Source organism: Eleginops maclovinus, chromosome 3 (assembly GCF_036324505.1).
Source record: "Eleginops maclovinus isolate JMC-PN-2008 ecotype Puerto Natales chromosome 3, JC_Emac_rtc_rv5, whole genome shotgun sequence".
Taxonomy (NCBI): domain Eukaryota; kingdom Metazoa; phylum Chordata; class Actinopteri; order Perciformes; family Eleginopidae; genus Eleginops; species Eleginops maclovinus.
In genome coordinates, this window is record NC_086351.1 from 22,612,226 (window position 1) to 22,636,835 (window position 24,610).

The 24,610-nt window shown below is 40.8% G+C and overlaps 2 protein-coding genes across 3 annotated transcripts in view; one reads left to right on the plus strand and one right to left on the minus strand.

Annotated features, from left to right (window-relative positions):
* The window catches only part of LOC134861715 (oxysterol-binding protein-related protein 10-like), a 47,559-nt gene extending 33,264 nt beyond the window's left edge, over positions 1 to 14,295 (minus strand). The window contains exons 1-3 of the mRNA XM_063879133.1: positions 14,081 to 14,295; positions 6,083 to 6,261; positions 2,562 to 2,641 (exon numbers count right to left, since the gene is read on the minus strand). Of these exons, the coding sequence (XP_063735203.1) occupies positions 2,562 to 2,641; positions 6,083 to 6,261; positions 14,081 to 14,295 (474 nt within the window). The remainder of the gene's footprint in view (positions 1 to 2,561; positions 2,642 to 6,082; positions 6,262 to 14,080) is intronic.
* A 939-nt stretch (positions 14,296 to 15,234) lies between these two features.
* Positions 15,235 to 23,852, plus strand: gpd1l (glycerol-3-phosphate dehydrogenase 1 like). 2 transcript variants are annotated; one of them, XM_063879563.1, is made up of 8 exons: positions 15,235 to 15,445; positions 16,138 to 16,312; positions 16,596 to 16,736; positions 19,627 to 19,765; positions 20,417 to 20,529; positions 20,775 to 21,011; positions 21,212 to 21,318; positions 22,085 to 23,852. In XM_063879563.1, the coding sequence occupies exons 1-8, from the start codon at positions 15,402 to 15,404 to the stop codon at positions 22,179 to 22,181; spliced, it is 1,053 nt and encodes a 350-aa protein (XP_063735633.1). In that variant the 5' UTR covers positions 15,235 to 15,401; the 3' UTR covers positions 22,182 to 23,852. The 2 variants fall into 2 exon arrangements, with proteins under 2 accessions (XP_063735633.1, XP_063735632.1); XM_063879562.1 differs by having other exon boundaries at positions 21,212 to 21,280.
* Positions 23,853 to 24,610: the final 758 nt, after the last annotated feature.

Here is a 24,610-nt window from a genome sequence, read left to right on the forward strand (position 1 = left end):
TGAAGCATGGGGGTGGAAACATCATGCTTTGGGGCTGTTTTTCTGCAAAGGGACCAGGACGACTGATCCGTGTAAAGGAAAGAATGAATGGGGCCATGTATCGTGAGATTTTGAGTGAAAACCTCCTTCCATCAGCAAGGGCACTGAAGATGAAGCGTGGCTGGGTCTTTCAGCATGACAATGATCACAAACACACCGCCAGGGCAACGAAGGAGTGGCTTCGTAAGAAGCATTTCAAGGTCCTGGAGTGGCCTAGCCAGTCTCCAGATCTCAACCCCATAGAAAATCTTTGGAGGGAGTTGAAAGTCTGTGTTGCCCAGCGACAGCCCCAAAACATCACTGCTTTAGAGGAGATCTGCATGGAGGAATGGGCCAAAATACCAGCAACAGTGTGTGAAAACCTTGTGAAGACTTACAGAAAACCTTTGACCTCTGTCATTGCCAACAAAGGGTATATAACAAAGTATTGAGATGAACTTTTGTTATTGACCAAATACTTATTTTCCACAATCATTTGAAAATAAATTCATTAAAAATCCTACAATGTGATTTCCTGGATTTTTTTTCTCATGATGTCTCTCAAAGTTGAGGTATACCTATGATAAAAATTACAGGCCTCTCTCATCTTTTTAAATGGGAGAACTTGCACAATTGGTGGCTGACTAAATACTTTTTTGCCCCACTGTACATGGCTAAAAGTAGCAGAAATGTGAAAAACTAAATGACATAGGCAACATATAAAAGTCTTGAGACTTTTATGAGAAAAAAGTGATAATTGCACAATGCAATTGCAAAAAAGGTGTCTGTATTGGACATTGCCGCTTTACATAACATTTGACTTCATTTTAGTAGTCAACTGCTCCAACTACTATGACCACAGACTGAATTGAAATGGTTAAGTGTTTATTTGATATAAACTAGTGATAAGTTGTGTTGAGTATCCAGGACGTTATTTTTTAAGCGCATATAGAGGCTTGTATCGTTTAAGTCCAGTGAAGTCATTGATGACATCCAAAGCCTCGCTGCCCGTAGATGAAACCATCTTTAAAATCCTCTAGGATACCTCAGCAGTGACCAGGAAGAGAACTGTCACCTTTCAATTCCTACTAGGGACATGATCCAGCAACGCTTTGGTTCAAAGACCAAGTCCCTACAGACTGCACCACTGTAGATACCAGGGGACTGGTTCAGATCGGTCAAACTAGGGAATCTTAAAAGAATGTTTCCAAGCCTTTACTCATAGGGGACTCATTATACCCTGTGGATGTGTCATATCTGCCTGTTTTACACTCTCTGACCAACAGGGGGGTTTGTTTGCAAATTAAGCCTTCAGAAATAAATCCCTTTTACAACAACTTGGTTACCAAGCTTCATCCCGATAACACTAATTTAAACCAGACATTATTTAGTTTAGCTGAACACATTTTTAGCACAGGTTACACAGTTATTTGTTTATAATAGTACAGTTCTCTTTCTTTGAGTTACCATGGTCATTGGGGGAGGTACCTTCCTGGTTCAGCAAAAGGAATGGCTAGATTCCGAAGCAGCCAATTGGGCCAAACCTTGTGCTTTCATGTCAAGGGAGGAATTTGGGTTTTGTAAGTAACTGTGTGGTCTTTTCATCTTAGTTAACCCTTGTTTGCTATTTAGTTTTCCAATTCACTATATATGTTCCAATTTGAGTTATTATCTGTTGATCTCCTCTATAGGCTTAGTCAGTAAAGATTCTAATCCAGATCAACACATCTACCAGAGCGAAGACCAAAATTCCACAGGAACTTAGGCGGAGACAAAGAGATGTAGGGCCATTGCCAAACGCAGAGTCAGAAGTAAAGATAGAATTCCCTTTTTGCAATTAGTCATCATGAGGAAATAAATGTCAAGGTGTGTCTGAAATGTTGAGGTGGTCCCCTGTGCATCAGAATATTATCAGAAACATAATAACTCTCCGTGTGCAGCTATCAAAAAGGTATAAGTTTACATGGTTGATGCATGCTATCCTTGCCAGTGTACAGCAACAAACATTTTGGTTAATGTGTAGCTATTATAGTAAAATTCCAGTTTCAAAACTGTTTCAAAAGTGGATGAAAGAACCTGGTTTAAGAGCAACCGCCACAAGTATAGAGGCACATTTTATTGATGAACACTATACACTTCAGTGGTGTTAATATGTGGAAATTACACGTTGAGTATCATAAATGTGTGTTTGCCACAAACACTTATTTTCTGCAGAATACTGAAATCCATTGCAATCCAATTGCTTTCCGTTGAGGTATCCTTTGTGATGCTAACTTCCGGTTCGGCCTACAAAAATACGTCATCAATTCATCGCTCCATAGGGAAGCACAGAAGAGGATCGATATGGAAAGGCTCAATATCAGATTTAAGGTTAGCGATAAGGTGCTCACCTTTACTTTACATACCACTGTGTGTGTGTGTGTGTGTGTGTGTGTGTGTGTGTGTGTGTGTGTGTGTGTGTGTGTGTGTGTGTGTGTGTGTGTGTGTGTGTGTGTGTGTGTGTGTGTGTGTGTGTGTGTGTGTGTGTGTGTGTATTTGTGTACCTTGGCGCTGCTGTCAGAGTGGCGTCGGGAACACAGCTGTAGCTGAGTCATCCATAACTCTTGCTCCTTGGCGTCCAGTGCTATCAGGAACAGAATAAAGAGGCACAGAATCAATGTGAGTGTTTCCTGCTGTCTGTCCCTGGCCCGGGAAATCACCTGAAAGCAAAGGTTATGTATTTTCTGTGCTTTAACTGTTAAAGGGGAAACTCACTCTCTAATTAAAACTTTTATAATTGTCCACAGTTTGTCCACCCAACATATCTAAGATTGATCCTACTAACAAGTTTTGTGTTTAAATCCAAAACCTATACCTTTATATACTGTGTATAGGCTACATATATATAGAGCTCTATTAGTGTCCAAAGAAACCCCACATCAATGAACCTCATGGCGACTGCTGTTTTTTCATGCCATTTCTCCAAGTGTTGGAGAATGTGTGACCTTAAAAGTGTGAGATATGCTAAGTTTTCAATATAAACCATTTAATAAATCAGTACACCAATGATGTATTTTCCAAGACGTCCATGTTTTTGTGTTGCATAGATGTCCATCTACATGGACGTATAATATGAACTGGATACAGCGTTGGAGGCGGGTCCTCGTTCATTCCTATGAGAGCTGCTCATTAGCGCATGAAGACAAGATGGCCTGAGATTATCGAGTGCAAAAAGTCACATCATGCCTGGCTTTCGAGAGCATAGGGAACACCTTTGAGTTTCCCCTTAAGCCCCGCCCGGATCTCCCACTCTCGACCCAGCAGAATGAGTGGAGAGAGAAAATAAATCTGGATTCAGCCGTTAGCGCATTTTACAACTTTAAGGACCTAATGTTTTTAATTGGGCTATAAGTGTTAATACTGGGTAGTTTATATAATTAGATATCCACCGATTTACAGACGTCTCTTTCCAAATGGTCAATGGGAAAAAAGTATTTCTGGGCCGGGTGACATCACGGACTGATAGGGAAGTCTGGAGCACTTCCTTCGGGCTTGGATATCTACTGAAGTTAGCATGCTAACTTATTAGCCTGTCCCGTTCAATCTTGAATTTCTACTTCTTCCTCTAGAGGTGATAGTGAGTCACTATCGTACAGAATGTACTGTCCAGAACAGAGCCGGCTAAAAAGCTCAGAGAACGGGGACCCGCCTCCAATTATGTATCCCGTTCTCTTTAGACATTCATGGTAGTTCCCTTAATTGTCTCTGCACCCCAGACCCAAGCCAATAAACAAACTATGAAAACTAACACAACACGGACTTACAGCCTTCATAAGTGTCACAGAAAACACACTTTTGCTTTGGCTTGTTGTAAATTGGGCAGACCTCCAAAGTAAGGTCTTGGGCTGACAATACGCCAGTACTGTTGAAAGCTGTGACTTTCCTTGTGTTGCTTTTTATGAAAATTGTCCAGCTTCTTGAATAAAGGCTTCTCTCGGGGCTGCTTCTTGCAAACTATCATGGGCTGAAATAATTCAATTCACAGAAGATTCCCGGCTGAAACAAATTGCTACTTGTACTTTTTGTATATTTTAATGAGTCGAATAACATAAGCTCTGCTGTATAAATATTGTTCTGCCTCCACTACAACTCTGGCACTAACAACTGTTTGTAACATGCCTCTCTGATGGAACAGATTGTAACCATGTGTTTGAACCAAAATGTAATATTAAAGTTCCTCGAACATTGTCCCTGCATCAGAAACCAGACAACAAAGAACCAATAGCAGTCTGGACTGGTTTATCTTTGTTTCGCTGCTGATGAGATGAAAGCTTTGTTAGGCTACACAGAGGAGTGATAAAAATATCTGATCTGGATTGAACACCTCCTCGCCAAAAACCCATCAGTGTGACAAAGAGAGTGAGGAAGAGACAAAGATGGACAGGCGAGGAGGAGTGTGAACAGGAAATCACAGCTGTCGCATACGGAGATTAGCAATTCACTCAGCTCTGACAGTCACACATACTGTGGCCCCGGGGCACTTGGTATCTGAATGGTGCCAACAACACATTTCAAGGACTGCCTTCTTTCATCTTTGTAACATTGCCACAAAATCAGGCATATCCTCCCTCAAAACGATGCAGAAAAACTAATCCATGTTTTCGTTAATTCAAGACTGGATTATTGTACTTCATAATTACCAGGCTGTACCAAAAGTCTCTCAAAACTGTTCAGCTGATTCAAAATGCAGCAGCACGCCTATTGACAAAAATGAGGAAACAATATATATATTACTATTATTTTGGCACCGCAGTTACTCCTTATCAAATCCAGAATACAATTTTAAAATGTTCTTCTTGCCTACAAGGTCTTTAATGGTCAGGCACAATCTTATCTTGAAGAGCCCAGCGAAAACTTTACACGGTATGCAAATGCTGGAGGCCCCAAAAAGATGTAGATTTATCATCATTTAGATATGAAAAGCATTGATTTAAGTTACTATTCTAACTTATTGTACGCAAAATAACAGAAAAAATGATACTAAAAGTAGTAATACTTTTACCTGCCAGAGAAATGTAACATGTGATGTTCCAGATTCAGGTTCGGAGCGCTGGACCTCAATGTTAGCATGATGCACTATTTTCATTTAACTATGCAACTTTAGTTTAGAATTGAAAGCACCACCTTAAACAGCTGTTAAGTTAACTCCATTATGATAACGCTTTATTTCAATCTTCACTTGAAGTGATATTTAGTATGACTTTTACTGTAAGGCATAAATAGTTCACTACTATTTTCACTTTAATACCCAGCTTAGTTCAAAACTCAATTCTGATTGGTCAATTTGGACATTTCAGAAGTTGTTAATTCTCACACACCGCCGATAAGGAGAACATTACTGCTGCTGAGGAGAATTGAGGGGATTATGTGCAGTGATAGTCATATCAATCCGCAGAAAGAATTTGGTACAGTTAATGCCAGCTGTGGATGACAAAATAGAATAGAATACTTGAAATACCATTTTTTATTTTTGTGGAGAGCATCAAACTTTGGATATCTTGCTGTCACTGCAGTTCGGTCATTGGTACGCATTATAACTGACTTATTTTTCTTAGCAGAGGCAATACGATCACTTTGCGTCGGGATCCTAATCACCATGTCAGTGTTCTTATTTATTAATGACCAACTCGTTGCATATTATCCCTTACATAAATCACCTTAGAGAAAAAATGTTCTTCTTCCACCACTGCCAATACCAACATTCCCAGCTAGATAAACTGAAAATTAAAGCAAGACTCCAGGAAAGTGAAGTAGAGTCCGGTTGTAACATTAGTTATTAACATGCTTGACATTGTCTGCCCTGAAGCCCCACCCCCTCGCTGCTGCATAGAGCATAAATTACCCACTGCACTTCCTGGTCCCCAGCCAAACACCTGCCAACTGCTCGGATGAGTGGTTCTAGAGATATGCAGAGGACATACTCCCATACTGACAGTCACATGTTCCTTTCTGTATAATGACATTTTCTTCACAGTATTCAGTCATACAGTATCTGTTCTTCGGTATTTGGACGTCATTCTCTTACCTCTGAGTTTGTAGGAATCCCCAGTAGTGGAATGAATAGTAAACATGTATGGAAACTCATCAGCTGAGACCACCACGGCTCCGAGGAGAGGCATAGACCCTCTGGGAGGTCGCTGGCTCTTACTCAGTTCATTCAGATGATATTGGAGCTGACCAACCTCTGGATCCAATATAAAATATCTGGGAGAGAGAGATGAAGAGAGTTTTAAATGAAGAAACATGACATGCAGAGCTTTGGACAGAGAGAGTAGGGCTGGTTTGGGTGTTAGTGCTGGAGTCTCAGCCATTACATTTACAAATATTTGACTCAATTCAATGTGATTCAGATGTGGCTTATTAGGCTAACAAACTTGACTAGAAGGGGTTTTAATTTTTGGTTGCCATTGGCTTAAAAGCCATGCTTGCCATAGGTTTGATGGGAGACGCAGTTGAATTCATCACTTTATCTGCATGTTTATGCTTGTTAATTAAGTTGTTTGAAAGGTTGATTATATCTAGCTGAACCCAGGGATGGACTGGGACTCAAAAACGCCCCTGAACTCCGATCCCGCACATTCCACAACGATTACGGCCAGATTGGTTTGGTAGGCTGGTTTCAAATGTTATGCTACCACTCCCAATTAACACTCTTTAGCCAGAATTGGCCCAGCAGGATAGTGAGTAAACCGGTCTGCCTTGATCTATGACTGAATGTAGGTGATTCTTACAGTATCTGCCAACCACAGCTGATTTCTAGTATACAAAAGCTCCTTCACTTTATGAAATCCCTGCAGCATGTGAAGGCAGAAAGAATGATGTAGCCTCTGAGATGTGCCGTGCCAGCACGCAGAGCGCAGTGCCTTTGCGCACAGCCGGCCATAGATAACTTCATTAGATCTGCTTTAAAAGACAGCTGCTGCTACAGTATAGCCACAACCAGCTCTACACACACGACAGAAATAATTAAAGACCTTTTGTTGTTGACTTAAGTGATAGAGGGATTCCAAGCCGTATGAATGGGTGTGGGCAAAAATATCTTACGGTTTTTCATACATTGGCTTGTTTTATGTTTATTTGATTATCTTTTTAATGACTATTTTTAAATGCCATTTAATTATGTCTTTCTGCTGCACTATTTCTTAATTGTCTTAATTGTTTTTCATTTTTGTAAAGCATTTTGAATTGCATTGTGTTGAAAGGTGCCATATAAATAAACTTGCCTTGCCTTGCCCTCAGCAGCGCCACAATTCTTTAATCTAAAGTTATGGTATCATAAAATATATCTTTACTTGGCAATCATGGTATTTAAAGGCACAAACACATCATCATACAGTAATGCGGGATCATCAGTCGCACTTGACAGCCGTAATGTGATTCTCTAGAGCACACAGATGGCCAGTGCGCCCCCGGTCGATCCTCATCCGTTTTTTCTCCCCCCTTTTCGGCCTCTGTTTGTTCTTAGGCATGCCCAACCATAATTTACATTTCAACCATTTTCCAATAAAATAGCCAACCAATGGCTCTTAGACTCAGAACCAAGTTCATTAAGAAGTAGGCTTGTACGGACAAAACATTTCAAATAATTCATTTGGGAATTTAACGCATTGGACTGCACAGCATGAGGAATCACACATGGGGATGGAGATGAGAGTGGCTACGTTCTTCCTGAAGTCTTTGACCATCTCTACAGAGTGTTTAACTCTTACTACGTTTTTCTGTCACAAGATCACTGGATGGTCATCTCCCACCTGCAGGCGGACCGACCCTCCCCAGAGATCCAATGAGTTCAGTGAGGTACACTGTGTACTGTGGATAGTAACACCATGGGTTTAACTAACTTTGGGTTCTAAAACATCGGTGATCCCTTAACTTTCCATTTAATGGTCGGAGACGGTAAATGGTAGGATTTTATAAAGTGCGTTTCGAGTGCTGGTCTTCCAACCTCCAGCACTTTCACACCTCATGTTACTTCATGCACTGACGGCAGCTGCTATACAAGGTGCAAAACTGCTCGATATCTAATCTTATCTCGTTCACACCCTCTCAAACACCAATACTTTGGCACCTTTTGGGAGGATAAAGATACAAGCAAGGATACCATGGTATGCTATTACTTGTACAGACTTAAGGTGTATATGCACACTATATGTATATCGTATGTAATGTATTTTCATAATGCTTTTGCTTATGAAAATAGTTATATAAATCACCCAAAACATTATTATTGTAATATAAATTCTATATAATATAACTACATTATTTGAAAGTACGCACTAACCAATTTTTCTTTTAAACTGGGACATCTCCGTGCTTTAATGTTCAAAAAGCTCTTTATTTTTCTCATACTGCCTGTAATGCAGCATCTCTTTTCACCCTCTGTCTGAAACCAGAGCCCAGTCTGCTCTGATTGGTTAGCTAGCTGGCTCCATTGTCAACCAATAGAATTGCGAGTGTTACATCGTGTTGTCACTAAGTCTGGGAAATAAACAAAGGAGTCTAGCTGAGCCTTTTCAGGTGGGAGAGACTTTGGGAGAGAAAATTTGGGATTTTAGCCTTTGCAGACCATTTACATGCACAAAAACCTATATAACGCACTATAAAAAAGGGTAAAACCTAAAAATCCTAGTAGGGCCCCTTTAAATTCAGAGACACTGTGAGGGAGTGAGACAGAAATTATTGTAACTTCCTCTGCAGCGTGGTGCAGAAACAACATAAAAGCACCTCCATTGAGAGTCAGTGTCGTGCTCTGGTTGTATTATTTTATCTCTCCCCTTTGAACGCCCTGCTTACTGTCTCTGTTTTCCTCTCTTTCCCACTTTCACCCTCTCTATATCTCACACACACACACAATCATAACTGCTGTTAGAGTAGTATTGCTCAGTCAGCATTTTCCTCCAGTTATAGTACGAGCGTGAGGACAGATCTTATTCCATCTCTCACTGGAGCTCATATTCAAGTAACTGAGCACTGAGTGATTTTACCCTTGAGCCTTTAATATGGTCATAAAGCAGTATCTCTCAGCACTGATGAGAACCACTGATGGAGGGAACAGCAGAAGCAGGAATAAATAAAGGAGAAAGTGTGCTACAGGGAAAGAGAAAAAAAGTTTAGTAGAAGACAAGGAAACCAAGCAAAGAGAAGAAAGAGAGCGCTATGAATAATTTAAATCTGTTTTCACACAGCAATCTGTTTCCTCTGCTCCACTGCTGTCGTGTGATTGTGTGGAATGCAGTGGAACATCAAGTGGATCCAACTCAGACCTCCTTTGTTTTACACATGATGAGCAACCCATAAAGAAGTGTAGATTAATCACCTCCGTTCTACATCCTGTTTGTGTAACAATTAAAGGTGAGGGGTGCTACGTTAAACTGTCCGTCACCAGATGCAACCGGGAACATGGCAGAGCATATTAAGATTGCTGACACTTGCATGGAGAATGCCCCTCTTAGAGACCTCAAATAAACAACACAATTACAAATCCACAGCAGAATGTCACATAGAATCCTTCTTTCATCCGACCGACTGTGAGCAGTTAAACAAATCACTGCGAGATCTGATTTATAATGACACAAAACAAAGGTTAAGATGTGAGTTAGAGAAAGATCATGGTATGAACAGTTCTGGACACAGAACAGGTAGGAACCCACAATTCAAACTCAGAGACACACAAGGGACAATAATACAAAAGGTTTATTCCAAAATTAGGCAGGAGTCCAAAACCAGAGAGCAATCAAACAAAATCTGCAATACGCCGCACATAGCCGAATGCCTACTGATTGAAACTATAACACAACACATATTACATTATTTCAATGCATTTTTTTCAATAAATATTTCTCTGGATAATGTAAAGTGCCAAAGAATCCCAAAACCAGGAAAAGATATAGCCAATGTACAGCTTGTGGTTCCCCCGTCCCGGACTCAATGGTTTCTGGAACGTGTTTGTGGTTAGAACCCCGACATAAGGTCTGAGGTTATCACAAGCTGATGGCACTATGATGAAATCAACTTTGCACTGTAGTGTAATAACATCATTAATCTCAAGGAAAGAGACACATACAGCAGGTCCAGAGACCACAAATTGTTATCAAATATGTCCATCGCTATGGTCAAATAGTCAAAAGAATAACGTGCCCTTTTCCTTGACCCTCAATGGCAAAATCCTGTGGCCAAGGAAAGATTTGTGGCTCTGTAATTATGCAATGGCGGATGTTATTGATGTGGGTGTGCCACTGCTCTAAATGTTACTGCCACAAGAAATTGTGCCTCAGCATTATTTCATTTCCTCTTGTAAAGGATGGTCCAGTTCTTAAGAAGATAAGAAAGAAAGCATTGAGCAGTATGCGAAATTCATAACCTGATAGAATTGGTAGCCTTGGGCAGAAGGCTTGTAATGAGAGACTTGTGGTGTCATCCTCTATGATTAAATAGTCGTCCTACTCAAAGTGTGGAAGCAAAAAACTAAATTGGCAGGATATGGCATCTTTGTAATGACATCAGACGAGCCATTAAAGGCAGGAAGTGAGGTCATCTGATGGACAAGAAAGAAGTTCTTATCCACGTTGTCTTCGGCAAACCAAGGAGGGTGAAATAGGAGCTGAATTAAAGGCTTGAGCAGTGAGTGTATTGATCTTTCTCCAGCCCTGACACCTCACTCATCTGTAAGCGAGGTGTCCAGCCAACCATTAGATCATGTAGCTCTCGCTATCTCTTAAATCCATCAGCGGATCGGAGCGGCTGCTAAAAGCATGGAGAGGAGAATTAGAGAACAGTTCATTTAGATAGTAGCAGCAAGCAGAGGGGGTGTATACAAAGAGATATATACCCCTTTCCCACCAAACAAGTTCCAGCTCTAGGTCTTTGCTAGTGCTCTTCTGATTCCGAACTTGATCCTCTTTATGGAACCTGTTTTGTTTCCAGAGCCCACAACAGGTGCCAATTCCTGACATCAACATTTACGTCGCTGATTTTCTTGGCAATGCCGAATAACTTCTCCAACATTATAGTCTTTTCCAAAGTGCAGTGCAGTTTATCTAATTCGGATCAGCGGCCGCTGGAGTGATACGCTGGAGTGATACACTGGAGTGATATGCTGGATGGATACGATGTTCGTCGACCGGCGTTTAGTCTACCATTTACTCACGGCAGCAGCCAGTTGAAAACGGTAATTGCAGTCACTGTCTGACTGTCACACACGCACCATCTACTGATGCATATCCCCCATCCCCATAAGTGGAAGGGTTCAGTCTGAAGCGACATTGTTTGGCATCATAACGTTATTAGTAGTAGTACTCTTCATGAACTGTTATTGCTCAGGTTAATCTGGCCCCAGCCCTTCGATGTGAGCCTGATGTATTCGGTTCTTGATTCTTGACGAGCAGTTTTTGTCAGCAGATAACTGGTTTTCAGGTGGAAAAAGGAAGAAGTGGTTCGGAGGTTCGAACTGGCCCTGGAACCGCTTTAGTATTAAGGGGTCTTAGAGACAACAGAAGTCAATAGATGGGAGGGAAAAAAAAAAGAAGTGATGCTTTAGGGCGGGGTTACCTTGTTTGTCAGATCTCTACCCCAGCATTGGACGGTTTAGGTGTTCTCTGCGTTTTGCAGCCATAATGCTTTCTCAGTAGTTTCCAGTTCTTGAAAGTTAACTTTAAACTTTTTGGTTGCCTAAATCTGTGTTATGCAGCATTGGGTTGTATTCCAACTTCTTGTGTCACTTATAATTGGAACGAAAAGATGGCAACGTCTAAAAACCAAAATGGCAAGTCAAAATGCTGAACTTGTGATCCAAAACGCCATTCCAGAAAACCAATGGGTGATATCTACTGTAATATAATCTGACAGGCCCACAGGATGTCCTTTTGGGGTCTCCCCCCCATGGATCCTACTCATTGGCTCTCCAGCAACTGGGAGATGTAGTCAAAATGTGCTAAGAAGATCAACCAGTCATACTACTTCTCTACTCATAAAAGTTAATCCCACATTGAATATTTTCCAATAGTTATCATAGTAATTCTATCATGTCCCAAATAAATTACTCTTGGATTAATCCGATTAATGTCTCAGTCCAGTCAGCTTCTATCTAGTACAAAAAATGCCCCAATTTCTTCAATAAGGTCAGTATTTCTCTCCCAACAGAAACGATTTAAATAGTGTTGTCTCCAGAGAGCTTTGATGGAAACACTTGCAACAGCCGTTCACAGCCCGAACATTCCAATGGATTACTTATTTTTAAGAAATTATCAGATGACACAATTGCCTCAAATGTACTTGTACTTATATTTACCTTAATTCAAATTCAGAAAAGTTGAATCAGGACTTTCACATGTTGTTTTGACTGTTTTTTGACTGACTCATTTATTTTGAGACACTTGCAGAAGAGATTTTGTGGTTTGGGAATCTAACAGTGTTTTGTAATGTGTCTATTTTACCATCATTTTTTTGTGTAATTATTGCTATAACCATTATATATGTATTCAGTGATTTTCAATATTTTGTGAGGTCCCGTTTAAAAAAAATGTAGTGCATCTCAAAAAGTTTATCCTCAAATTTAAATCTGGAACAAATAAAATATACATTTGTTTTTGTTTCCCTTTTTTGTGTCCAGTTCACTTTTACTATTTTGTAGTGTCCTTTGTATGTCCTTCTTGTCCCGTGTCTGTACATACTATATATTTCATCACTGACATCTTTTTTTCATACATAGTAAGTCATTATTAAATATTTTCTTTTTGCAATTTTTAAAAAGCACAGAAAGCTGTGCGGCTCTACCAGTCAAACAGAAAGAGACTACAAGATTAATCAAGGCGGAATGTCTTGGCAGCCACACGGAAAGCAGCTATAACTCTCTGGTGCATATTCTCTATCAACCACCATGTCACAACAACCAACAACAACTAAATCCCTGCTGACAGACTGAGAACAACAATAAAGTCACAATCAGTGTGATGAAACTGTCTGTCTCCAGCCTCAGCTTACTCTCACTCAATGCAGAATGAAGGCACAGATCAGTGTTTAATAAAGAAGGGAGATATTTATATCAAATTCTAACACAGACATACACAGCATGCGGAAGTACACACAAGCTGAGTCAAGTACAGTAGTGTGGGACGGAGAGGGATCGAGAGGGTGTGTGCGTGTGTGTGTGTGTGTGTGTGTGTGTGTGTGTGTGTGTGTGTGTGTGTGTGTGTGTGTGTGTGTGTGTGTGTGTGTGTGTGTGTGTGTGTGTGTGTGTGTGTACATGGAAGTAAGTACACTAGACAAAATATGATCATGAAGCACATTACACGTTTGGATGCATTACCTATCGATCCCTCTGGACAGTGAGTGTGTGTGTGTGTGTGTGTGTGTGTGTGTGGGGGGGGGTGCATAAAGATGCAGGAGAGGAGTGCAGGGCTTTCCTAATCTAGGATGACTCATTCAGTGTTTCTGGGACTTCCACCTCCTCATCTCCACAGAGTGCAGCTGAATGAATAGTGCACATACAGAACAGATGAATGAGTGGAAGCATGATCTGATGGTGTGTTGTTGTTTTTTTAAGATGTAGTGTGATTTTACCCCAAATTTGCCATGATGTAACTAGAACAAATGAAAAATATCTAAATTATTTTGACACCCCTGCATATGTGTTTGATTATACAGAGATTTGGATTGAGGGGTGGGGACAAACTGAGTATCATTGAGTGTAAAAATATAAGTATAACGTTGTTATAAAGGTCTTAAAACAGGTTTAAGACTTCTATGTTGCAAAAATATAACAGAACAGTTAGGGTTATGGAATAAATCTATTGGGGTTGACTGGAGCTATAGGATCATCACAATCTAATCAATTTAAGTTTAAGTCAATTTAAAAAAGACATCTTAATATTAGTGAAGTTGTGTTAATAACTACATTACATTTAACTGCTTTGACCCAATATCAATATAGGAATATTGGAAACAGTAAACAACAGTCAACATCTCTAAATCCCCTAACAAGTAAAACAAACATGTCATTACAAGTCGATGAATACAAGCACACTACCTGCTCTGCCAGCCCTGGAGCGGGTTTGTATATTTCCTCAGGATCCCCTCCAGGTGCCTCTTGGTGCGGGCTGTTTTAAGGGGCGAGGGGCCCGACCCTGCTCCGCTGTCCCTGGTCCCGGAGCCTGCTCCGTGCTCCACGGCAGCGGGGCTGTGCGGCTGTCCTCCCCGCTGCTCCTGCCTCCTGCAGGGGCTCCGAGCGGGACTCTGCTTCATGCTGATTCTGGATCCCACTTTTCAGCAGAGATCAGGACGCGTAAAGACGCACAGAACAGAGATGTGAGGGTTTAATGGGGAACAATGCAGGGCTCTGGAAAGTGATGCAGTGATGAGAGAGCGAGGGAAACAAGTGGAGCATTACTCCATCCTCTCACACTGTGACACACGGGAGGGATATTCCGACTCTTACACTGCGGAGCTCTCTCTCCCCCCCTCTCTCTCTCTCTCTGACGTTATTGCGTTTTTATTTTGGAAATCCCGGGTTGGTCACTCCCCCTATAGCCCGGGATACACCCCTTCAGTCGGCCACTGGGAATCAATAATGCAGTAAAAGCCCAGAGAACATCCACTCTATGGGCTGTATTTATGATATTATTAAAAATGAGAGAACATTACTCCTAATAAACATGCCGCTTTAAGGACATTTGGACATGAAGCTGACATATTTTCAGCCGTGGGCTAACAGAGGATGATGGTTTTGCACATTTGGTGTATTTATGATAATGCATTCTGCAAACACTCGATAAAGCAACTGGAAATCTAACACTAGACTACTGAAATAAAGTTGTTTCATTTGAAGGCTCCTAATGCATAAGAGTAGCACAAATGCACAACTAAAGGATTTTATTACCAGACGGAAACAGAGACTGATTCCGCCTCCACATAGGGACACACTGTGTTGTGTGTTAGGTAGCCTCAGGTAACACTAAATGTCTATCATGAGTAATATTAAAGTGTTTTTTATTCTGTGATCTTTATCATGAAAAGCATGATTCCTGCTGCATATGCATACTCCTTACATAGTAAATCATGTGCTTATTCCAAATGATGTAATCTATCATTCATCAAGTATCCCTGTTATGTAATCGAGAGAGCGCCGTTTACGTCAACAAACACGAAAACTACAACTTCCGACGGTCTCGTCTGCGGCACGGTTGATAACGTCATCAGTATAAGACGCGTGTTGTGCAGATCGTCTCGATAGCGTCCCTCCTCTCCAACCCCTCCAACCCCTCCACCCTCCATGGAAGTGTAAGGTACCCCCCCAGTTTCTGCGTGAGGAGGACAGAGAGCGAGCAGAGGAAACACCAACAGCTCCACACATGGCCTCCCCGCTCAGAGTGTGCATCCTCGGCTCCGGGAACTGGTAAGCTGGGCGGAGGTGGAGTTTAGTGACAGCACTGTGTGATGCTGTACGAGGACAGAGGACAGGAGCTGGATGTCAATATCACTTTAAAAACGACACACAATAACAAATGACATGTAAAATATTGTCATCAGTAACCTAACCCCATTAATCACAATATACAAGTAATGTCATTTCAATATCAAATGCCATGCAAATAAAAACAACAGAAAGGAATAACACTAACATGCCTTCTACTTAAGTGTATTAATGGACTTATGAAGCCAACCCACTAACTGCCTTTCTCCCTATTAAGTTCATAATGCTTTCATGACTGTGTCAATCATACTGTTAATATGCCTGCAGTACAAGGCTCATGTCATGCCTGCATATTATATATGTCATTTATAATGCCGCAGTGACAGATTCAGTGATAGATTGAACACAAAACGGCAATAAATTCTACACCCTGTAAAAGTGTTTGAGCAAAAGTTGAATATTATAACCTACGTTTTAGCTAGGCGTAACCAATAAACTGTATAGTATACTTTAACTACATCTCACTGTCCTTACACAGTTGTCATCACTTGACCTTTTTATGGAGCATGACAACAGATCGTTTTATATACAAGCACCTAATATAGTGCCTTATCAATCACAGACAAACCTCTGTTTTAATTTACACCCTCTGAACTCCTGGCTTTTGGTTGCAGGGGCTCAGCCATCGCCAGGATCATTGGAAGCAATGCGACCTCGCTGCGTTTTGCCACCACAGTGAAGATGTGGGTGTACGAAGAGAATATTAATGGCAGAAAACTCACTGACATCATCAACAGGGAGCATGAAAACATCAAGTACCTGCCGGGATACAAACTGCCGGATAATGTGGTGAGAGAAATCTTTGGTGTGGTGACAGAGCTCTGAAGCTGGGCAGGTAACACTTTGTTGTTGACTTTAAATAGAAAAAAGGTTCTGAAATCATTAAATATCGTTATTAAAATGATAAAAGGACTGTCTGATGTGACTTTTGAACCAGGTTTAGCCCAGTTTTAACCTTGATATCAACTTCCAAATCAGTTTTTACTAAGACTTCCCTAGACAACTCAAAGCCGGCCTTGAGCACAGTTTTGATTTAGTTGAATTTGTATTTCTATTTTTGTTTTATCCTCAGGTTGCTGTCCCGCGCCTGCGTGATGCTGCAGAGGGGGCTGACCTGCTGGTGTTCGTGGTCCCTCACCAGTTTATTCGAAATCTCTGTGATGACATGAAGGGCTGTGTGTCCCCCAAAGCTCGGGGAATCACACTCATAAAGGTAAAAATCCTTCCTCTTTATTGAACAATATTCCAACTGGCTTTCTGGGCACTGCTTTCAGAATGTAGGTATATTATCCTGATAATCAAATATGCCAATCAAACAAATTGTAAGAAATAATAATCAATATTAGGTGTAACAGAAATTTTCCTACAATACCAAAATACTTTACCAACATTTGATTAAACACATTTTGTTTTGCATCACAAATACAGGACATCGTTTTTAAAGTGAGCATTTGTTTTTAGTGAAAATCAGACAATCCTAAATAAGGTAACCCCTGCATGTATTAAGCATAAATAAGAATAAAAAAACACAGTTATTCTCAACAATGATAGCATCTAGACCAATTGTTCAAGTTACTAATGAGAGGATATTTGGGATTTAATGGAAATCTAGCATTTAGCATCTTTTGAGCGTCTCTTCGTGTTGTGCTGTTAAATCCCAAATCGTGACATCAGTCAGACAGCAGAGGAGGCTTTTTATAGAACATCTGAAAACCAGGCTGCTCCACTCTGGGACTTGTTTGTTCGTTTCCACTGCAGCACAGATGACAGAGATGAAAGCCATGCGACACACACACACACTCTCGCACACTCTGTTTGTGTTTGTGACTACGTTTGGGGAAATGAATGCTCAGCTCTCTCCAGGTGAAAAGGCATATTAAAAACCGTGGCGCAGCTTCCTCCTTTGTTTCCTTAAGACACTTAGACGCCTATCAAACAGACATTTCTTATGTGTTATCTTTTATTTTTATTACTTTACTTACAGATTCTAAGTCTTGTTTGGCTTCTTATTATGTGCTGTTAGGATATGCGAGCCATGGTCAATCAAAATAAATTAAAAATCTTTCCACACGCATTTTACAAAGAAAATAAGCCTTTACAACTTTCAACCAATCAAAACAAAGAGGCCAAACTTAATGGTATCAAACTGAAATTGTCTTTATTTGTAATATGACATACGTAATATTCGTCCCTTGACTCCTGGGGTCCCCACTAGGTGAGGTTATTATTTGATCTTTTCACAAAAACCAAAAAAGCCTCTTACCCAGTGTTGGGGGGCATTATGGAGGGGGGCTTTACATCACATCAGGTGTAAGGTGTTGCAGGACAGAGAGACAGTAAGGCTGGATTCACCCTTCATTTCCCTCAGGAATACAAAACCAGGAGCAAACTAGGTCACATGTGTTACCTTACTGCTTTAAATAAAGCAGACCTTCAGAATAAAAGCATTGCCTCATCATATTTAAACTTAAAAGATCATATACATTTGGATGAAAAATTATAACATTTAATTAAAAAATAGAAATCTTAATTCGCACTTTTCTTTGCTTCATACTCACTTTGTCTGTCTATCTTAAAATATATTTTCTCTCGATGAGCAGCAGTTCATCCATCCGGCCAGCGTCTCAGACTATTGTCTCCAGCTGCAGTATAGTGCAGGTTGCCAGGTTTTGGCTTTGGTCTTTTTGTTTTTTTACTTCGAATGCATGTTATAGACACAGAGAAACAGCTGTTCATACAATACATTTGATTTACTGCAGCGCTAAGTCCGGTATCAATCCAGTCCCAACTCCAAAAAGCACAAAAATACAATAAGCTGAGTGGTTGAAGAAGTTGATAAAAAATCCCTGGGGTTTGATTATCTGATTTTTAAGAGCTCAATGTGCTGCGAGTAACAAAAAGTACAAGACCACAGAGTGAGCCCACAACACTGAGGTAGCCATCAGTTGTATTTTCTCTCCTTGGGTCAAAATGAGTGACCGTGTGAGTATTGCTAAGCTGTCCGTTCAGAACCATGGACAGCGCTGGTTCTTGTGTGTGTATGTGCTGCGCTGTCAGAAACAAAACAGAGATCGAGAACACATGTGCTTCCATTCAGTCTTGGTGAATAGAACTCCGGAGTCTCATTCAAGTCTCTTCATTCATCAGGTTTATGACTCGGCTCCCAACGACTCTCTGATTGCTCTGTAGCTTTCAATCAAAGCTCTGGTTGAGGCAGCTCTGCAGCTCTACCTACTGGACAGTGGTGTCAGAGGCATGCTAATGTTCATATCCATGTTGTTACAGTAAATATCTAAATTCAGCTGTGAACTGATTCGCATACACTGATGGAAAACTGTAGTTCAAATCTTTCCAGCTACTTTCAGTGCTGTCAACTCAATGTGTGTCATGAAGAAAGGGAATGGCTTATGTTGAATGATCCATGATGCAGTAATATTGACAATACATGCGTCTGGCCCCAGATGATGAATCATTTTTATTATACATTCAGCAGGAGTGCTCCAGTGTGGCTGTGAAGAGGCTCACACCAGAGCTATCTCTCCACCCCTTCCCTTCCTTGCTAATAAAACACATGGAATATTTCCATCTACCTCAATGTCCCCATCATCCCCAATGTTGCCTCAACTCCCATTACTGTTTTGCATCTCCTTAAGTGCAGCTGCTGACTGACCCCAATCCCCCCCACCATTCCTGCACCTGGCTACAGCCTTTGCTTACATTAGCTGCTGCGCTAGCCTGAGCCTTAGTGGTTGGGAAGACGTTAGCTTCACTGCTAGTGCCTTCTGTTCTGGCTGCACACAAACCGATATTTCTGTCCTTTTCTAAACAAAAACAAGTTCTGCTTTTGGCGTAATCGTTTATTTTTTCTTCCTTTTTTTTGCTAACTTATTGTTAGGCTCTATTATTAGCTAAAGCCTTTTGATTTTGAAATTGTCTGATATTCAGGGTTGGGAGGGTTACTTAAAAATAGATTGAGTCTGCAGGACATTAAAACATTATTCAGACATCTCCCTCCCATATGCTCACCTTCCTCCTGCCGTCACACGCTCCCCGTGTGTGTGTGTGTGTGTGTGTGTGTGTGTGTGTGTGTGTGTGTGTGTCAGGGTATAGACGAGGGACCTGGGGGCCTAAAGCTCGTCTCTGACATCATCCGAGAGAAGATGGGGATTGACGTCAGCGTCCTCATGGGAGCAAACATTGCTAATGAAGTCGCTGCTGAGAAATTCTGCGAAACCACTATCGGTGAGAGGGACACACGTGACTGTGGAGCTCATGTTTAATTATAGAATATTATGGTGAGACAATAAAATAGCATATAAAGGAATTAGAGACCAATCAATACTGAATGTTTACTAGCAAGAAAGAAAAACAAAACTGTGGAGAAGAATAAATAATCTGAAGATCTAAAAATGATACAGTTTTTAAACTGGTCCCTCTCTGTGGCGATAACAATATAAAGTCTAAAATGAATTGATCATTATACAGACTATATCATATCCATAGCATCTTTGATAACTCTCAACAACATTTCTTAACACTGCTGTTACTGATATTTCTGGGATAAACATTTTTAACTGGTAATATCAAACAGAATCTGTAATTTGTATGCATTAAAATATGATATATATTAATCAGAAAATGTTAAGCTGTAGTAATATCCTTTAGCTGCCATTCTGTACACAAACTTCACATGATTGCATTATAAACACAATTGATTTGTGTGTGTGTGTGTGTGTGTGTGTGTGTGTGTGTGTGTGTGTGTGTGTGTGTGTGTGTGTGTGTGTGTGTGTGTGTGTGTGTGTGTGTGTGTGTGTGTGTGTGTGTGTGTGTGTGTGTGTGTGTGTGTGTGTGTGTGTGTGTGTGTGTCGGTGGGGTGGGTGCGCATGCGTTCAGGCAGTAGGATTCTGGAGAATGGACTGCTGTTCAAAGAGCTGCTGCAGACTCCCAACTTCAGGATCACAGTGGTGGATGATGCTGACACGGTGGAGCTATGTGGAGCTCTTAAGGTACATGACACACACACTCTCACATACAGTACACACACTCTGACAGAGCCAAATGCATGTACTGTACACACAAAACACACAACCACACTCACAAACTGTACCAAAAAACCTCCCTTATAAATGATCCTTGAGGTATTTAATAAATTAATTAATAATTTTGAATATTTCGAATGATTAATATTAAATGTTGCGTTCAGGTGTGTGTGGTGTGCTGTGTGTGATGTTGGTGCTCTGTGTTGGAGCAGAACATCGTGGCAGTGGGGGCCGGCTTCTGTGATGGGCTGAAGTGCGGTGACAACACCAAGGCGGCTGTGATCCGTCTGGGGCTGATGGAGATGATGGCCTTCGCTCAACTCTTCTCCAAGAACGGCCCTGTTTCCACGGCAACCTTCCTGGAGAGCTGCGGTGTGGCCGACCTCATCACGACGTGTTACGGCGGCCGCAACCGAAGAGTGGCGGAGGCTTTCTCCAAGACGGGGAAGGTAGGTACACCGTCACCAGAGGACATGGATCTGATGGACGTCCAGGCTTCTCTAGTCTGACTACAATAACACTTTACTGTACATGTATTTAAATCCCTGCAGGAATTTTAAATAACACTTGATTCAATTAACTTCTGTCATAGGTAAATCATGTTTTATATTTCCATGAATTGGTATTGTTTGCTTGTCTGTCCTGTCAGAGCATTGAGGAGCTGGAGAGGGAGATGTTGAACGGACAGAAGCTCCAGGGTCCTGCCACCTCCGCCCAGGTATACCACATCCTCCAACAGAAGGGCCTGGTGGACAGGTCTGTATACTGTCTGTTAGCATGGGACATAAGATTTTCATTGCCAACATATACGTTGTATATGCTGTGCATATGACAAATAAAACCTTGAAACCTTGAAAAGAAAGTGGTAGGCTAAGGGGCGGGACATCTCTCAACGATTGACCGATGACAACAGAGCCGGCCAGCTAACAATTGTTTGTGTGATAGGGATTGGCAATGTTTTTATTGTTTGTTGTGTACCTGCCTAAGGACTGCAGATGGAAATGAGCTAATAGCTCAAATCTGGGATAAACCATCCATTCTCTATTCTGAGATTAATGTAATGTATGCATGGTCCTTGTGAAAAAAACAAACATAAATACAAAAAAATACTAACCAATCAGAGCAGCTCTGGTTTCAGACAGAGGGTGAAAAGAGGTGCTTGCAGCACAGGCAGTATGAGAATATAGATAATAAAGTAAGAAAATAAAGAGCTTTTTGAACATTAAAGCAGGAAACATGTCACAGTAGAAGGTCAAAATACTAATATGAATCTGAAAATTAGCACAATATGTCCCCTTTAAGTAAGGAGTTGGTTAGCGTAGCTTAGCATAAAGACTTGGATCATGTAAAAAACAGCTAGTCTGCATTTGTGTCCCAACTCACTGATTAACCTATTTTTGTTTGTTTTCTATTTATTTGTACTTCTTCCACCAGTGCTCCATGATGAGAGGGTCATGTTTGAGTCTATACTTTAGAGTTTATATATAGAGTTCTTGGTCTGAGTTTGTGCTCCTCTCTGCAGGTTCCCTCTCTTCACAGCAGTCTATCAGATTTGTTTCGAGGGGCGGCCCGTTCAACAGATGATCTCCTGTCTGCAGAGCCACCCGGAGCATGTGTGATCAGGGTTTCACAGCAACACATCAGTTACAGAGCAGCCAGAACACCACCGTTCAGCTCTATCTTGTGCTAAATTCAAACATTATTTACTTTTAACTTAAAACGTTTATGAAGTCAATATTTTGCACTTTATATGGCTATTATTATTTAGCTTTTTATAATGATATTATTAACAAGTTTGTATTCACTTCAGGTGTTTTCAACCTGGACTTATTTTTATAATTATGGCCATTCACACAATGCTAGGTTTGACTCTATCTGTTGTTTCCGGGGAACCTGACTCTGACAAAACAACATACACTGCCCGGGCCAAAAAAAAGGTCACAAGCCTGTGGGGGCAGTGCTGTGATCTGGGGTTGCTGCAGTTGGTCTGGTCTAGGTTCAGCAACGTTATGTGCCCAAAGAATGAGGTCAACTGACTACCTGAATATACTGAGTGACCAGGTTATTCCATCAATGGATTTTTTCTTCCCTGATGGCACGGGCATGTTCCAAGATGACAATGCCAGGATCCATCGGACTCAAATTGTGAAAGAGTGGTTCAGGGAGCATGAGACATCATTTTCACACATGGATTGGCCCCCACAGAGTCCAGACCTGAACCCGATTGAGAATCTTTGGGATGTGCTGGAGAAGACTTTGAGCAGTGGTCCGAATCTCTCGTCATCAATACAAGATCTTGGCGAAAAATGAACGCAAGACAGAAATAAATGTTGTGACATTGCAGAAGCTTATGGAAACGATGCCACAGCGAATGCGTGCCGTAATCAAAGCTCAAGGCGGTCCAACGAATATTAGAGTGTGTGACCTTTTTTTTGGCCAGGCAGTGTATATCGGGGCAAGCAGGTTTAACTCATTTTCAAAAACCCTCTACATTGAGAGATCATCTACAAAAAACATGTAACTTTATGTTATTTTAAAGATGGCACCAGTCCAGGTCAAAGTATATTTCCAGGTTTGTGAATGAATGCTTGAAATGAATCTGTGTTTACTTAATGGGACAGTTTTGGAAATCTTTACAAGCAGGTGCTGAAACAACTAAACACAGCAGCCATAACAACATGGGATCATACTGATGAACTTTAGTTAAGTCCTGCACAAGCACAACACCTGTGCAATATGCATTGTGACTTAGGTAGAGATAAGGGTTTTTACTCTGTGTTTCAGTATACCTTCACAGGATTTGTGTTCATGCATTTTCTTCTCCTCTCAGGTAAACATAGAGTAGTGCAAAAAATGCTCAAAAAAAGACCCTCTCACATCTAGCACTAAAAATGGATTCAATGTGTACAGGCAGACATGAGTTTCAGTTCTACATTAAGTCAATAACGCCTTTAAATAAGCAGGATTAGCTCAGTGTCTGTACATTGTTCTTTTCTTGTTCAACTGCCAAACTGTTGCCAAGTAATAGCAATACTGTAATATGTAATATTGAAGATTATATAGAGCTCTTTTCTAGTATGAGTGTCCTTACAGTCCCAATAGAGCGTCCCAGGACCCGCTGTGTGCTGGACAGTCCCGACAGTTCCCGTTGAAAAGTGCTGTGCTCGGCTCTTTATCTGAGGGGGCGAGCCATCTGCCAATCCAGTGAAATAGGCTGCGTTCAGCATAAAGCCTTTCGTCCTCTAAAAGTGAAACATTGTGAAAACATGTCCATTAAAGCTAAACTCTCACATTTGTGTTGCTTGTGTTTTTATGCTCAGCATTAGCACCTAATGCATTATGAGAACTGGAAACTGTTCCAACTCATTACAATGGTAATATTTTTTATCCGGCACATGACCCCAAAAGGTTTCCTCTGCTTTGAGTCCACTGCCAATGATCACAAGTGAGCCGACAGGCCTGTAGTTAAAATCCATCCATCTGAATTAAACCATAAAAGCCTGGGACAGATGCACTAAGAGCTTAATCCAGTTTCCACCAAGGACAATGAGCCTGTTGTGACTGGTGCGTCAGAGAATTTATTTTTCCTAGAACAACTGAAACTCACTGTGTAATGCGGGTCTAATGTAGGAGCTTAATACACAACCATCCAGACCATCAAATGTCCAGGTACTGATACACACACATGCACCAACAACTTTAAGAGGCAGTTCCCCTTCCAAAACACACACAGGAAAGGTTATTAAGTAAGTATTTAGTTTGTAGCCTTTTACTGTTAATGCCATTTCTTGACGCTTTGACAATATTCTAGTATTTGGATAATTTATCTTTTTTTTAATTATTAAAGCCCTAAAATTAAAGAGAAAAAAAAGAGATTTCGCACAAAAGAAGAACATAATTTATATTAAAAGCCATAGCCTTTGTTGTAATTACTTTCATTTAATTCAGTGTACTTAATATTTTAGTATATTTTTTATATGTTGTATTTATTATTGTTCAATATCTAAGCCATGTTGATTTGTTAAATTCTTCAAATAAAAAAAACAGA